The 14,667-nt window shown below is 39.4% G+C and overlaps 1 protein-coding gene across 1 annotated transcript in view; it reads right to left on the reverse strand.

The window, feature by feature from the left end:
- LOC115763789 (hemicentin-2) overlaps positions 1-14,667 on the reverse strand; it is an 87,753-nt gene that overhangs the window by 2,574 nt on the left and 70,512 nt on the right. Inside the window, exons 3-5 of the mRNA XM_030706518.1 lie at positions 14,137-14,399; positions 10,575-10,645; positions 5,351-5,511 (exon numbers count right to left, since the gene is read on the reverse strand). Coding sequence (XP_030562378.1) covers positions 5,351-5,511; positions 10,575-10,645; positions 14,137-14,399 — 495 coding nt within the window. The remainder of the gene's footprint in view (positions 1-5,350; positions 5,512-10,574; positions 10,646-14,136; positions 14,400-14,667) is intronic.

A 14,667-nucleotide genomic window follows, 5' to 3' on the forward strand; every position in this document is an offset into this window, starting at 1 on the left:
GACCCAATACCAGTCCCAGACCCAGTTCATTCTGTACATTTGTTTTCCGGCCGTTTTGAGTTTTTGCATAAAGTAAAATGTATTGCATGCATTGGGCTTCTCTTCACAAAATTGAGTGGATAATGTATCTAGTTCTAGATGTTTATCCCTTTCAAATACTGTTTACTGAGATCAAAGTTTCCCTATAGAAAGAACGGGGTGGGCATATTTAAAGTCTTTTTAGGTATAGAACGGAATTAAATCGAATTTTCTTTCCCATATCCATAATTTACTTGGAAATATTTTGACATATTTTTGCTGATTCCTCTAGAAGCATACAAAATGCTATTCTTATATAAAAATTTTCTAAAATGTCATTAAACATAGGAAAAAACTATTTCCTCAAAATAAGCAAGGCGTATTACACGATATGATCGCAAGGCAATTAGAAAATAATTAATATCAAAACACAAAAGGATTCTTAATGTAGTCTTAGCTTAGAGTACAAGCCGTAATAACAATGTTCTTGTGAAAATAGTCCAAATGAAAATCGTTTTAGTTTTAAACAGGTTATGGAAATATAAAGATGGTGTGGCGATAAAGCGGGAACCACGAAACAGCAATCGCTGATAAAATAAAAGAAACTTTCAAAGGTGGTAAACACAATTTCAGCGAGTTCCCAACTGAACAAAGGGCGCAAATTAGGAAGGGGAACTACACTATAGGGCGGGGCAGGGCCTGCTATATAGTGTAAAGCGAATTACACTAACTTAAATTAATTGGGTTTATGGCAAAATGCTTTTAGGATAATTAGTTAAGTTTGAAATGGGCAGCCCATCCGGGTGCAGAGGCTGCTGCGTTTGGCCGTTAACATTACTGCGAAATTGTCACTTTCGATGGCGAGATAAAAACCGAAAGCAACAGAAAAACAGAAAAAAAGAAACGCGCAGGGCCTGGCCACAAAAAATTGGCTTTGACTATACAAGATTAGCAGCAAATTAAATAAGCAGACGAACAGAGCCAAATCCTGTAAATGAATGAGAATCACAAAAAACTAAGGGAGGGGAAGATGCTAGAGGGGGGTGGGTTGGGGCAGCAGAAGCTGGAAACCCAACGAGATGAGCAGAAAACAAATCTCATAAAACCAAATCTAGTTTGTCGTTCAATGATGCAGAAAAAATATATTCATTCAATGCCAATGAAAGTGTGTGGGTGTTCGGCTAAATGCGAATATACATTAACGCACAATGGGCCAAAATTGAAATTTGTGCGTCAAAAGATTTTGGCTGCATGCATACAAAAATTAAAAAGATTAAAGATACGAGTTTTTGGACAAAAATTAATATACAGAAAACTAAATAATTAAATATTTAATCACTTGTTCGACGCCAAAGCATGCCCTAGGCATAAAATATTTTAATTATAGAGATGTTTTTACCCTAAAAATTAAAAAATAAATGGAATTCATTATTTCGCTGTCAGTCCCCGAGCTGTAGTTGGCCATTGTGCGAGCAGAACATCAAGTAAATGAGCCAAAACCAAAGAAACTGACATTTTAACCAAAAGGAAAAAAAAAGTCACTCACACACTCACGTGCACAGAGATATACACTCACACACACACACTCGCATTGGCATAACAAATTGACCGAAAACTACGATCCCATTACCCCAACGAGCCAATGGCCAAGAGGGCTCAGAAATCAAGCATCAGGCCAAAAGCAAACGGAGCCCAGCATAAAATACATTGGCAATTGGGCAGCCACTGCTAGAGAGTGGGTAGTAGAGGCGGACGGGCGGAGGGGAGAGGGGACGACTCAAATCGACAACATGCAAAGGGAGTTTTAGTCGTTTGCACAGACAAAACGATGCAATAAATACAAATTACATGGCAAGGCACAAAATCAAAAAATCCGAGAGCGATAGAGAGAGAGAGATAGAGGCACGAGAAAAAGTGCAGAGAATAAAGGAGAAGGCAGCAAAGGAGCAATGGGGCATACAGGGAACTAGGGAACTAGGTGCTGCCGATAATGGTTATGGCAGCCGAGTGGGAAAACACACAACCCAAGCAAAAAAGGAGTCCCAGCATCCAACCAGCCAACTTGGACCACGAGTTGCCGGCGCTGTGCCAAATGACTGCAAATAATGGTTCGCTGTGCCGGTTGCTGGCCAAGAAAGTAGCTTCCACAAATAGCAAAAGGCTAAAGGCTAGAGACCCCTCTTCCGCACCACAACCCAATCCGGTGGCAGCAACCAAATTCTATTGTATTCGGCACTCGGTTTTGGGCACGCATCGAAATCCTTTATGCGTTCAACTTGTCGTTAGATTAACGCAAAATGTGGCCGCGCATACATAATTTACAACATCTCGCTCCCCCTCGTCCCTCATGCCACGACCTTTGTGCCTGCCTGTCAAGCCTTGTCGAGCATTTGGCACGAGTTGCCCATTCGCTGGCATACCTGTTGGGCGCCGCTGTCACATTACAGTGGCGTCCTGCTGTTAGTCACGCTGCCGCTGAATTGTTACACACGCACACACACGCGCGCATACACACTTAGGGGCAAGTGCTTAGCATACAAATTAGCTGAACCGGAAATGCGAAAATCACTTTTGGCAGCGCATTATCGAGTCTGCGCTCTCTCTGCAGCCTTATGTTATTTTTTTTATGTTACGTTTTTTCTCTTTATCTCGGTCTATAAAAGTTTAAGTGTTTTGTATGTAACTAAATTCAATTTGGCTATCAGTGTGGATCTAAGCGTGATATTTTTTTACCTAAAATTGCTGGCCGATTCTTTTCAAATAAAAAAAATATATTACAAGCAAGTAAGATTTTCTATTCGGGAGCTCCCGACTAGGGGATACCCTGAACCTTCTTCTTCCAAGTAAAGTTTGGTGACTCTAGCTCTTATTATTTACGAAAATTGCCCAAAAAACAGGATATCGATATCGATTTTATCGATTGCTAAGAAGTAAGTATCGATTATCGGATTATCGGAAGCAAACTCGATCTGCGCGGGAGCTAGGAGCATCTACATCTAAAATTTCAAGTCTCTAGCTCTTATAGGATCTGAGATCCTTGCGTTCATACATACGGACGGACGGACAGACAGACGGACGGACGGACGGACGGACAGACAGACGACTCGGCTATTGATGCTGATCAAGAATATATATACTTTATGGGGTCGGAGATGCTTCCTTCTGCCTGTTACATACATTTGGCTTTCGCACAAATACAATATACCCTTATACCCATTTTTAATGGGTTCAGAGTATAAAAATGTGGATCTTATATAAAAATAAAGAAGCAATTTAAAAATATACTCCTTGAGCAATAATTCCTGGGTTGGTACTTGCTACATAACTTGTACATAATGCAACGTTTTATTTATACTTATGTTATATTATTTTATACCCTTGCAGAGGGCATTATAATTTTGTCGTGTAATGTGTAACGCATAGAAGGAGACATTTTCGACCCCATAAAGTCTATATATATTCTTGATCAGCATCAACAGCCGAGTCGATATAGCCATGTCCATCTGTCCGTCTGTCTGTTTCTATGCGAAATAGTCCCCAAGTTTTAAAGCTATCTTTATGAAACTCTGCAGACGTCCCTCTTTCTGTTGCATGCAGCACATAACTCGTTATTAATTTATTTTACTTTACTACTCCTAGGCAAACTCTTATTAAGATCGGACCACTATATAATATATTTACCATAGGAACGATCGGTCAAAGACTAGGTTTTGAATTAAAAACCTTTTTTGTTTATCAAGATATCTTGATTAAGTTCGGCATTAACTATTTTCCCTGTGCTTCTTAGACACGGGCAAAGCCTATAAGCATTATGAAAAGGTTGGGTCTGCAAGGGTATTAGATATTCGGCGTGCCGAAGATAGCCTTTCTTTCTCGTTTAAATTTATATTGTATTATTGAAAAAATTAATTTTTCACTCTAATTATTTATTTGTATGTCTTCTTACAAATCAGAGCTGCGAAAAGGAAATTTAACTGATGCAGTCTTTAATTAAGACTAATTATAAAATATTGTAAATATACTCTATATTGTCACAGAACAGATCAGAAGAGATGGCTTGGTAGAGCTTGGAAGGTATCGATCCCTTTTAGCCCACAATAAGGCACATTAAAATTAAAGATATTAACGAATATTCTGCAAATAATATTAGCTATCTTATAAGACATTCATATTTTCAATACATGAAAAATAAAATAAAATAGAAGAATAATACAAAAATTAAAATAAAATGCATATATCTGTAGAATAACTCGACATACTATATTTAGTATAATATAGTTTAATCTTCATATTTTCTTTACATATATAGTTTTGGATTATGATCTCCACTAGGCTTGCTTCCTTTTTATATGATTTTCTAGATGTATTTATTATTTTCAAAATATCTCGTAGCTAATAGAACCTAATTACAAAATTAAGCTTCTTTACTAAATGGCGGGAGTGACTGTTAACTTGAGAAATTTTCTTGAACCATGTCCAATTAGTTGGAAACAGCTGCTGCCTTTAAACCGAAATATCTTGGGTAAGAAAATTGTGCACAGGTTTTCGTTCATTCAATTATTCTTCGAAGCGTTTATTGTCAATTACAAGTGAGCAATTCAGAGGCTCGAGTCCAATTTTATTTTACCCCAAAGGCGTTTACCCTGGTCAATTTTGCTGGTTGTGTGTGCGTGTATGAGTGTGTGTTTTGTGTGTGCAAACATGAAATTTAATTAACTTCTTTAGTCCGGGCCTCAAGTGCGCCTCCGTGCGTTTGAGTGTGCCTAACAAACCCAAGAAGTGAAGCTCACACAAAAGTTTTCTCGTTAAAAAACTTGGTAGAAATTTCTGGTCAAAAAAGAGTTTGAATGGAAATGCAGCAGGCACCGCAATTTGAATGCAATTTCGTGAGCAATTGCGAATGCAGCAGCCGCATGAAAAATGCAAAGAACTCCAAGCAAGTGTGTGTGCGCATGTGTGAGTGTGTGTGACCCTTCGACCCCTTGCACTGACAGTCTTTTCGAATGTCTGGCTTTGGTGCTGGCCAGTCGTGCCTAACGTGGCCATGGCCCAAGGTCCCAACCAGGTCAAAAACTTTCCCCCATACACAAATATATATATAAAAATATACTTATCTCATATATATGCATGTGTTTATATATATGCATGGATGCTGCCCCTTGACCTTTCATATTATACCTTAATTGCATACGCTCAATATGCTCTCTGTCCCGGAGTGAGGCAGGAACTAGTTCAGTACTCAATCTTATGTCCGTGTCCGTCTCCCTCTCCACCCTCCCTGTTTCCGCCTGTGCCCATGTCCGTGTCCTTTTCCAAGGACGTCGCCACTTACCAACAACTTGCAGCTGCACGCGCGCGCTCACTTTGGGTTCCGTGGAGACCTGGCACTCGTAGATGCCCGCATCCCGCGCCTGCACATATTTGATTTGCAGCGTCCAGTATTTATCTGGCTGTTTGAGCGCCAGAAAGCGCTGATCCGCAATGAACACAGCTCTGCAATAAAAGAAGTTATAAGCAACATTTAATTCGCATGGTTTTTAAATATCTTTTCTGCACGTGGGCTCACAACTAAAACTATATGGTCAGCGCTGCTCAGGTCATGCGCTATTAACATGAATTAAAATAATTTATAAAAGGAAGAGAGATAAAGCAAAATAAGTTACCCTACTTTTGAAGGAAAGCTAAGGTAATTTATATCTGGGCTGGAGAGGCAAACAATTCAGCCTTTGGCTTTCACATTTCCTATATGTTACACTGGAAAAATATATTAAAACTCGCTGTAAGCAATCAGGACACGCACCCACCCAGTTTGAGCCCGAAGGCAGCCATTGCGACGCACGTTGAATGCGGCCCACTCGAGCAACAGCAACAATAACAGCAACGGCAATAAAAACAGGCCCACTTACGCGCTAAGCTCCGCTGCTAATGGCCACTCAAAAGACACTCAAAGTTATTTAGTTGCTGCATTTAAACAGCTGCCCCCATCCCGCTAGACCAACAAAGTTGTTGCAACAACAACATTTGCCAGCATGCAAATGAATGTGCGGTGGGCGGGAGGAGGTGGTGCTTGTTTAGGGGTCCACTGAAATAAGTTGCATTTAATGTCATTGTTGCAATATTTTTGTGCGGCGCTCGCCCGGAAGTTTCCCTCTGCCATTTGCGCAAAGTGCAAAAATGCTTCCGTCTTCAGTTGAAAGTGCAGCAACTAAAGCGTTCGTGCCAAAACACGCACCCCCCCTGCCTAGGTCTCTGGCATTGCACACATGCATTGACATTGCTTATTAGGCACTCTGCTTCAAGCTCCTCACTTTGCCTGGAGTCGCCCAACACATCTCCCGCTCTCGCTCTTACTCACTCTCTCTCTCTTGTACCTCCTTTTTGCACTAACAAGTTTTGATACTAAACCCAGATTAGACCCTTGCGTTTTGCACTCGTAAAACTCGACATTTTATGACTTTTACCATTTCCTTTGTACCCCGCTCCGCCCATAGTCCAGCTCTTCTGCTTAACCAGCCGGGCTTCTACAACTCCTCCTGCCACCGGCCCCTAAAAGTCAACCAATTGCAGTATTTCTTATCCAGATTTTGTAGTTACTTTATAATTTTCATCTCGTTTTTAAGTTTGGCCTCGCACCGTTGACTTTTCCCCCACATTATTTTCCATATTTTTACAACATTCCACTTTCCCTCAAACCTCAGTAAATCTCTGCATTTCTTTCGCTCTTGCCCGATGTTTTCGTTTTCTTTTTTCTTTTTAGAATTTTTCTTAGCCAAGTGTCAGGAAGTGACCCGTAACAACATAAGTTTCCATCTGCAGTTTATGTTGCGTTCCAAAAGGAACAAAACAAACAAGTAAGAGGTTCTAGTCGGGAGCTCCCAACTAGGGGATACCCTGAACCCTCTTCTACCAACATCAAATGCATATATATATTCTATTTTAGAAGCTATATTCAATTTCAAGTCTCTAGCTCTTATAGGTTCTGAGATCCTTGCGTTCATACATACGGACGGACGGACGGACATACAGATGGACATGGCTAGATCGACTCGGCTATTGGTGCTGATCAAGAATATATATATACTTTATGGGGTCGGAGATGCTTCCTTCTGCCTGTTACATACATTTGGATTTCGCACAAATACAATATACCCTTATACCCTTTTTTAATGGGTTCAGGGTATAACAACTCGAAAGTTTTTATAAAAAGTTTCGACAAGTTTTTGATTCTAGAAAAAATTCCAGTTTTGCATAAAAAACTACAGCAAATACACATAAAATACGTGTTAATAAAATAGCAAAAATTTGCATATCATATTGGTATTTGTTGTGTTGTTTATTGTTTTTACTCAAAGGTGGGTCATAAAAGGAAAAAACAATGTAAATGCTTAAAAAGTTTAACTTTATGATATTGCTATTATTTTATGCTCTTTACTTTGTTTTTAATAGGGTTTTTATGACGACAATAAATAGGGCAAATGGTGTATTACTATGAATGTCAGCTATTACACTCCTGGCCAGTAAAAGAATTTTAAGTCAGATATCACATTATCACAATTAATATTATTCTGTTATTTATTTCCACTAAAGGTGTAAAGCTTTTAAGGTTGGTTGAGATTTAAAATGATGACTCCAACAAAATGCAATTAAAAAATATAAATATTATAAAAAATTTACAAAAATGTTAAAAATTTATTTTGGTTTTAGAGTCCTCAATTGTTATCCAACGCGGACATGTGATGCTTATGGCTTATCGGCTGGCTCGCATTAGGGTCAATTTATTTTAGCATTAAATACCTATGTATTCCAATCAGTACAAATCATGCACCGACCCAGAGTGCAATGAACCCTGTTACAACTGGAAATTTCCATTTAGCTGTCATAAAGTATAAATATTTGCCTTAATTACCAACAATATCTTACAGAGCAATGTTACAAAAGGTCGTCGGTGCTTGGGCTGATTGCGTATTAAGTACTCCCCCTGGTAAATAAATGACATGCAGCCCAGGTGCCAAGATAACCGACAACAAGTAGTCAAGCAACACCTGAACGTAATTACCCAGTCCTAGGGCAAAGACAGGACGAGTGTCAGACAGTTCCTCCACGTGTATCTATATCTTTGTGTGGACTTTGGGCCAAATGCAAACAGAAGTAATCAATTGTGCGATGACAATAAATTGCAAGCAGTGCGTCCAGCGGGCAAACAAAAGGCGCCAGGCACGTGACATTTATATGAAAGTGTAAACACATCATTTGAGCTATTACACAATGCACATTCCAGGCTGCAGGACGATGAGGCGACTGAGTCCTGGCACTGCAACGTGACAGTGGCAGAAACTTTTTTGAAATCTATTTTCATTATGTGTGAGATGTGAGCTAGAGGCTAGAGGGGGCTGTGAGGTGAGGACAGCATCTTGCGAAGCGCAGCAGAATAAGAAAACTTTCTAGATAAATGTGACATAAGACATTGGAGCAGGAAAGGGCACGCACACACAATCGACCCAGGACGGAAGTGGCTGTGCAGGAAGGCAGACTGCGGCACATAGGAAGCAATCAGTAAGGACACACTATCTGGGCTTAATTTCAATGGTCCTCTGTTTGCCCAGCTGCAGCTGCAACAGTCCGTTGCAAGCAGTGTCTGTGTGTGTAGGTTCTTGCTGAGGACACAGTCATTCATTCGAGCACAGCCATTCATCCGTTTGGCAGACAAACAGGCAGCCGCCTTATCTAATGTGAAAGGTTCATTGGTTTTACTTTTCTATCAAAGTAATAAGCTGGAAATGTTGGCTACCCAACCAGGACACACACACACACGCACACACACACACATATGTGCACATAAAAAAAGCAAACGTTGACTAAAACAGCGTTCAACTGGGATGAAATATAAAAAACAAAAGTGCTCTCGTCTAGGAGATACCCTATGCACAGCGCCAAGCTGACGTTACTTCTCTATATGACAAATACAATTTCTATTAGCTCGGGTGCCTTTAAGCTTCAGTCCGATCTTCCTAAAATTTTCAGGGCCAACATATGGCATACAAAAGTGTGAACATACCAAAGCCCAAGCTTGTCAGTTAAATACTTTTCCAATTTAATTGGGAATGGGGTGAGTTAGTCAAGAAGTTAATTATTTAAAACTTGTACATATTAAAGGAGAATCTATCAATCAATTTTAGTCTACCTTGCTCTTATAGTTTTTTGTTATGCTTATAAAACTTTCATTAAAATCGATTTTTACCCATATTAAAAGACTTCAGCTTATGTAGGCAAGATTGACTCAGCTTGTCGTTCTGATTAACTATATTTATACTTTTTGAGCTCGAAGATGCTACCCTTTTATAAACATTTATTCAAAACAAACACCCCTTTTGGTCATCGATGCATGGTATTATAAGGAACTAAGGGACCAAACTAAAAACGCAGACACTTTTAAATAAAGTTTTTCAGGATTTCAAAAAATGCAATGAAATTGCGCACACTTGTGTTTCCGCTTCGCATGTCAGAACGGGAAGGACATTGGACACACACACATACATACAGAGGCACGCACACCTGAACACTCATACAGAACTGGCTTCATTGAGAACTCACCTGACGCATTGGCTGGCTTCTTATTGGACACGCAGATTGAAATTGAAGTACATGTTGCCACTTGGCACACTTCATTCAATTTACTGCAAATTGTTTTTGTATGAAGAGAATTTCACAAGTGAAACAAAACAAGAGTCTTAGAAAAATACCAGAATGCTTTTTAATCTGCTTTTGTATCCTATGTGAAAGTATCTTAACTATGTCAATGCAAATAAAAGCAGTGTCTTTTATTTGCTCAAGTGAAGTTTTTTATTTTTTTATCGAAGTATCTTTTACCATTTCTTTAAGCAGTACTAAAATTAAGTATCTTATGTGCATTTACTATGCAAAGGTATCTTTTGCTGAAAAAATATAGCATTTCTGTTTTATCTGTATCTTATATTAAAGCATCTTGAATTCGTTATGCGAATGTACCTTTAGCTGCATCTCTTCTTAAAGTAACTTGAGCTACAAATTTAATTCCACATCTTCGTCTCTTGTATCATTTGCCAAAGCATCTTTAACCAGAGCTTGAGAGATGTCGGAGTAATTAAAAGGGGTTTCACTTTGAAGTGAGCAACTGGTTCACATTGCAGCCATTCATTAAATATTCATTAGTATTCATAAGCCTATGTTCAGCGCTGGAACAATGTAGATAGTTTTGAATACCCTGAATTGAGCTGATAAATTCATAAGCCGATTGAATTGCAAATGACATTTTGTAATGTATATCAAAGCTAATATGCGAACATATTTGTACATATTTGCATTCACTTCTGGGTGTCAATCTGAGCAAATAATAATTTCTATATTCAATATTCTGATTTATATTCCACACAGCATAACTAAATTTGTTAATTGGCACTGTTCCTAAGCCAGAAACTGATGCTAAAATCATACAAATAATTTTAAATTTTACCATAGCCATGGAATTTGGTTATGAAAATTATTCATTTGTTCGGCAATAATTTGGTTTCGTTAATTACCTGTCGACCGTGAGTATGTGGCCATCACGTAAACGAATCCAGGATACGGACTTGTTACCAAGCTGTTTTACCTGTGAATGGAACAGTTTCAAGCATAAGCCAACATTTTCATCTTTTAATGATTAATTAGTTTATATTGCCTAAAAATAAAATATTTAAAATGCTTTATTTAAAAAAAAAATAGATTAAATGTACATAAATAATTTATTAATAAATTTGATTTATTGAATGCAATAAAAATATTTAAAAATTGTAGATATCCTATTTATTTCATTACTTTAAAACTAACAATTTTCTATTGATTTATTTATTATGGTTATATTTATAATTTAAATTTATAAAATTAAATTGTATTAAAATATTTAATTATTGACTGTTCTATTCAAAAGTAATCTTTAGCCAGGTGGGAAACTGATAAGAATTTAAAAATTTTATGTCATATTTACAAGCGACATGTGTTAAACTATGCACCCTCTTGATAATTTTACTATAGAGTCGATGCCTTACTTTGAGGACTCGAAACTCGTTCTATTTAATTAAAGTTTTGGGGGTTGCCAAGGTTATAACATTTAAGAAGACATGCTTACACAAAGTAAAGAGTAAATAAAATTAACTTTAACTTTCGCAACAACTCAAAGATACAACCTGAAGCCGGTTTAATTATATGACACAAACTCAAAGGAATCACGTGCGGTAGTTACAGGATTAAAAGTCTTCCAACTACCAGCAACAAGTGTGGGCGAGATGGGCGTGGTTGACTAGCAAATTGGTCAAAGCCAGATTTTCCAGCCCCAAACCGGGAGTAAATTAATGCGCCAAAATGTATGCGAGGTCTGGCAGATACAGAAACAACATTGAAATGTAATTAAATACCAAACTGAACATGAAACTTATCAAGCAGACAGCCAGACCGAGCACTAAACAACCTCCCCCCACCCCCCCGAGAAACACTGATATTTATCGAAATGTGTCGTAGTAAGTAAATCTAAAATGCATTTAGTCAGACGCACACACCCGCATACACATGTATGTGTGCATACATTTTGGTTTGTTGAATTTACATGAAAATTATTTTGTCTATTCAACACTTTGGCATTGATTTTGCGCCCATTCCGTAGATGCCATTACATCGAGCTGACCTGTTATTTGGCCTGCAATGAACTTATTAGGCACAGCATGTATGCCAGATTTAATTATGGCACAAGTACTTATAAACAAATATGCTCAAATTAAATTCATGTTTCATTCGATGTGACAACAGACCAATAAAAAGAACTATCGCACTTGGCTGAGAGCTTGACTCGAAGGACCTGCATTGTGTGCGCACCTTGACAAGTCTTAAACTTGGTGGGAATTACAATAAGCTGCTGCTTGGGATGCATGGAATAGCCCAATTGCTACCTGTGCATAGTGCCATGTAGTGGCACAGTGCTGTACGTCCTTCGACTGACATTAGCAAGCAGCCGGAGCACAAGTGCGAGCAATTTCAAAAGGGGCTTCAGTCCCGGTCAGCTTCAGAGGCAAGAAGTCGCTCAACTGTGCCACTTAATGTGGCAGCCGAACAAAGAGCCGCATGCAACGCAGCTCAACGTTGGGCATCAAGTGCAAAACGAACGAATGAGTACCCGTAATTGACAAACATTGAGATGCGACCTATTCATTCCTTCAGTTTCCTCCTCAAATTGGATGCTGACTGCTGGGTGAGGGCGTGTGCCAGCTGTCTACGAAGTGCCGGCACTTAATTGACCATGACAACGAAAAATTAACATTGCTTCGTTTTAGGGAAAATTACAGCACAAGCTGTTGGCTCTATGCATTTAATATATATTTTCGCCAGTTTCAAGTTGAGTCGAAGTACCGCCGCCCACCCAAACGATTAATGGCCAAGGCCACAATTAGTGTGCGAGCCGAGCCGCTCAAGAATTTGAATTTCATTTTGCCTTTGACCTGGCGGCCAATTAAGGGCACTCCGGAATGCCAAAAATTGATGACTCTGTTCGAGATACAAATTGGACTGGGGCGTGATATTTATAATTATTTCAAATGCGCACAGACATCAGTCTGAACAGATATTGTGCATACTTAGTAGCAGCTTCGACGTCATGTCATTCATTTCAATAGTGTTTAAAGCGCTATAAAAATATCACACTTTAGCTATCTTCATTTATACTAATAAATGAGTTTGCAATGACTGGTGATTAATGTACAGCCCAAGCCGAAAGAGCTGGGCAGCTGAAATGTAATAAACTGAAATAAAGTAAAGAGATTTTTGCGAACTCGAGCTCCAAGTAGAGAAAAATGTTTGATTAAGACTGTTAAAAAATCAGCAAGAAACAACAGCAAACAAGCTTAATCAGATTGCCTGCTCATCGGAATGGCAAGCGGAAGGTGGCTGGTTCAACTTCGCTGGTATCGTTTCTTGAGCGTTACCAAGCGAAAGATTATTGGAAAATGTCTATATTTATGTTTTTTATATAAATAATTCGAAACTGATATAATAACAAGTAAGAGGTTCTAGTCGGGAGCTCCCGACTAGGGGATACCCTAAAACCTCTTCTTCCAACATCAAATGCATATTCTATTTTAGAAGCTATATGTTAAGTTTGGTGACTTTAGCTCTTATTATTTACCAAAATTGCCCAAAAACAGAATATCGATATCAATTTTATCGATTGCTTGGAAATGGAGTAAGTGATCGGTTATCGGAAACAAACACGATCTGCTCAGGCACTAGGAGCACCTACATCTAAAATTTCAAGTCTCTAGCTCTTATAGGTTCTGAGATCCTTGCGTTCATGCATACGGACAGACGGACAGACAGACAGACGGACATGGCTAGATCGACTCGGCTATTGGTGCTGATCAAGAATATATATACTTAATGGGGTCGGAGATGTTTCCTACTGCCTGTTACATACATTTGGATTTTGCGCGCATATCAGTTGAAACGAGTCAAGGGATATTATATCATTTGTTGAGTTTGGACAAAGCACGTAATGCCATAAAACTAATTTGTGTAAATTTAATTTCAGCTTTCGGCTTTTCGTTATTGTTATTGTTGCTGCCGTTGTTGACCGCAATACAATATTTACAACTTCTAAGCAAACAATTTGCATGTTTGGATGCCTGTTGGCCGGCGTTGACCTTTAAACACCTGCGTAAACACAGTGCGAGACCGCCCATAATCCCCCCCCCCCCCCCCCCCCCCTCACATAGTACCCTGCTAGGTGAGCAGGGGGAGGGGGTGGGGTATATTTAGGTGGCATTTGTATTTCAGCTTTGTGTTAAATACACGACGCGGTCACACCTCATGGCCGAGTGCCTCGAGTTGTTCGGCAAATATTTACGCAATAAAATTTAATGTGTTTCCTATGGTCGAGATGTTAATGGGCAAACAGAGAGACGCAGTAGGAGCTGTAGAGGAACAGGACCTACCGATAATTACAAACAAAAACATGCACGCAATCCAAGAAAACTGTTCACTAGAAACATGAGAATAAGCCAAGCTACAAATTATGAAATACGAGTGCAAATAAAGAGAAATGATTAGGTTGCCGCTTACCCGACAGGGCAGATAGGCATGGGTGCCAATCTGCGTGGTCACATTCGATGTGGCATAGCCATCCAGATAGGGCTCCACCAGGGCACCAGTCGCCGACAGGGCGCCGACCTCGGGCAGCAAGGACGACACTTGAGCCGGGAAACCAACAGCTGCCGACGAGGACGTGTCCACGCCGCTCTCATCGAAACTGTCGGCCGTGGCTGTGGCAGTGGCTGTGGCTGGGGCGGTGGCTGTGGCCGCTGCTCTCATCTGTGGATGCGATGCTGAAATTGATTTGGGAACAGAGCAGAAAAAAAAACAAAATCAAGTTGATTTCTTGTTAATCGAAATCGCAATTTGAGCTGATTTCGGGCAGAGCCTTTGTCACGTACAAAGCACACGTGAGATAAGCGTATTAATAGGTGTGTGATTAACAGGCCCTGGATAAGGGGGTGTCTGGGGCTGATTGTGGCATTGATTGGGGATCGGGCCACATTAAAGTAGCACGCAAATTGTCTAACATTGATTTTCCCCAAGCCCGGGTGTTAAAGA

Source organism: Drosophila novamexicana, unplaced genomic scaffold (genome assembly GCF_003285875.2).
Source record: "Drosophila novamexicana strain 15010-1031.04,08,12 unplaced genomic scaffold, DnovRS2.1 tig00000770-arrow-pilon, whole genome shotgun sequence".
In the NCBI taxonomy this organism is placed as follows: Eukaryota; Metazoa; Arthropoda; class Insecta; order Diptera; family Drosophilidae; genus Drosophila; species Drosophila novamexicana.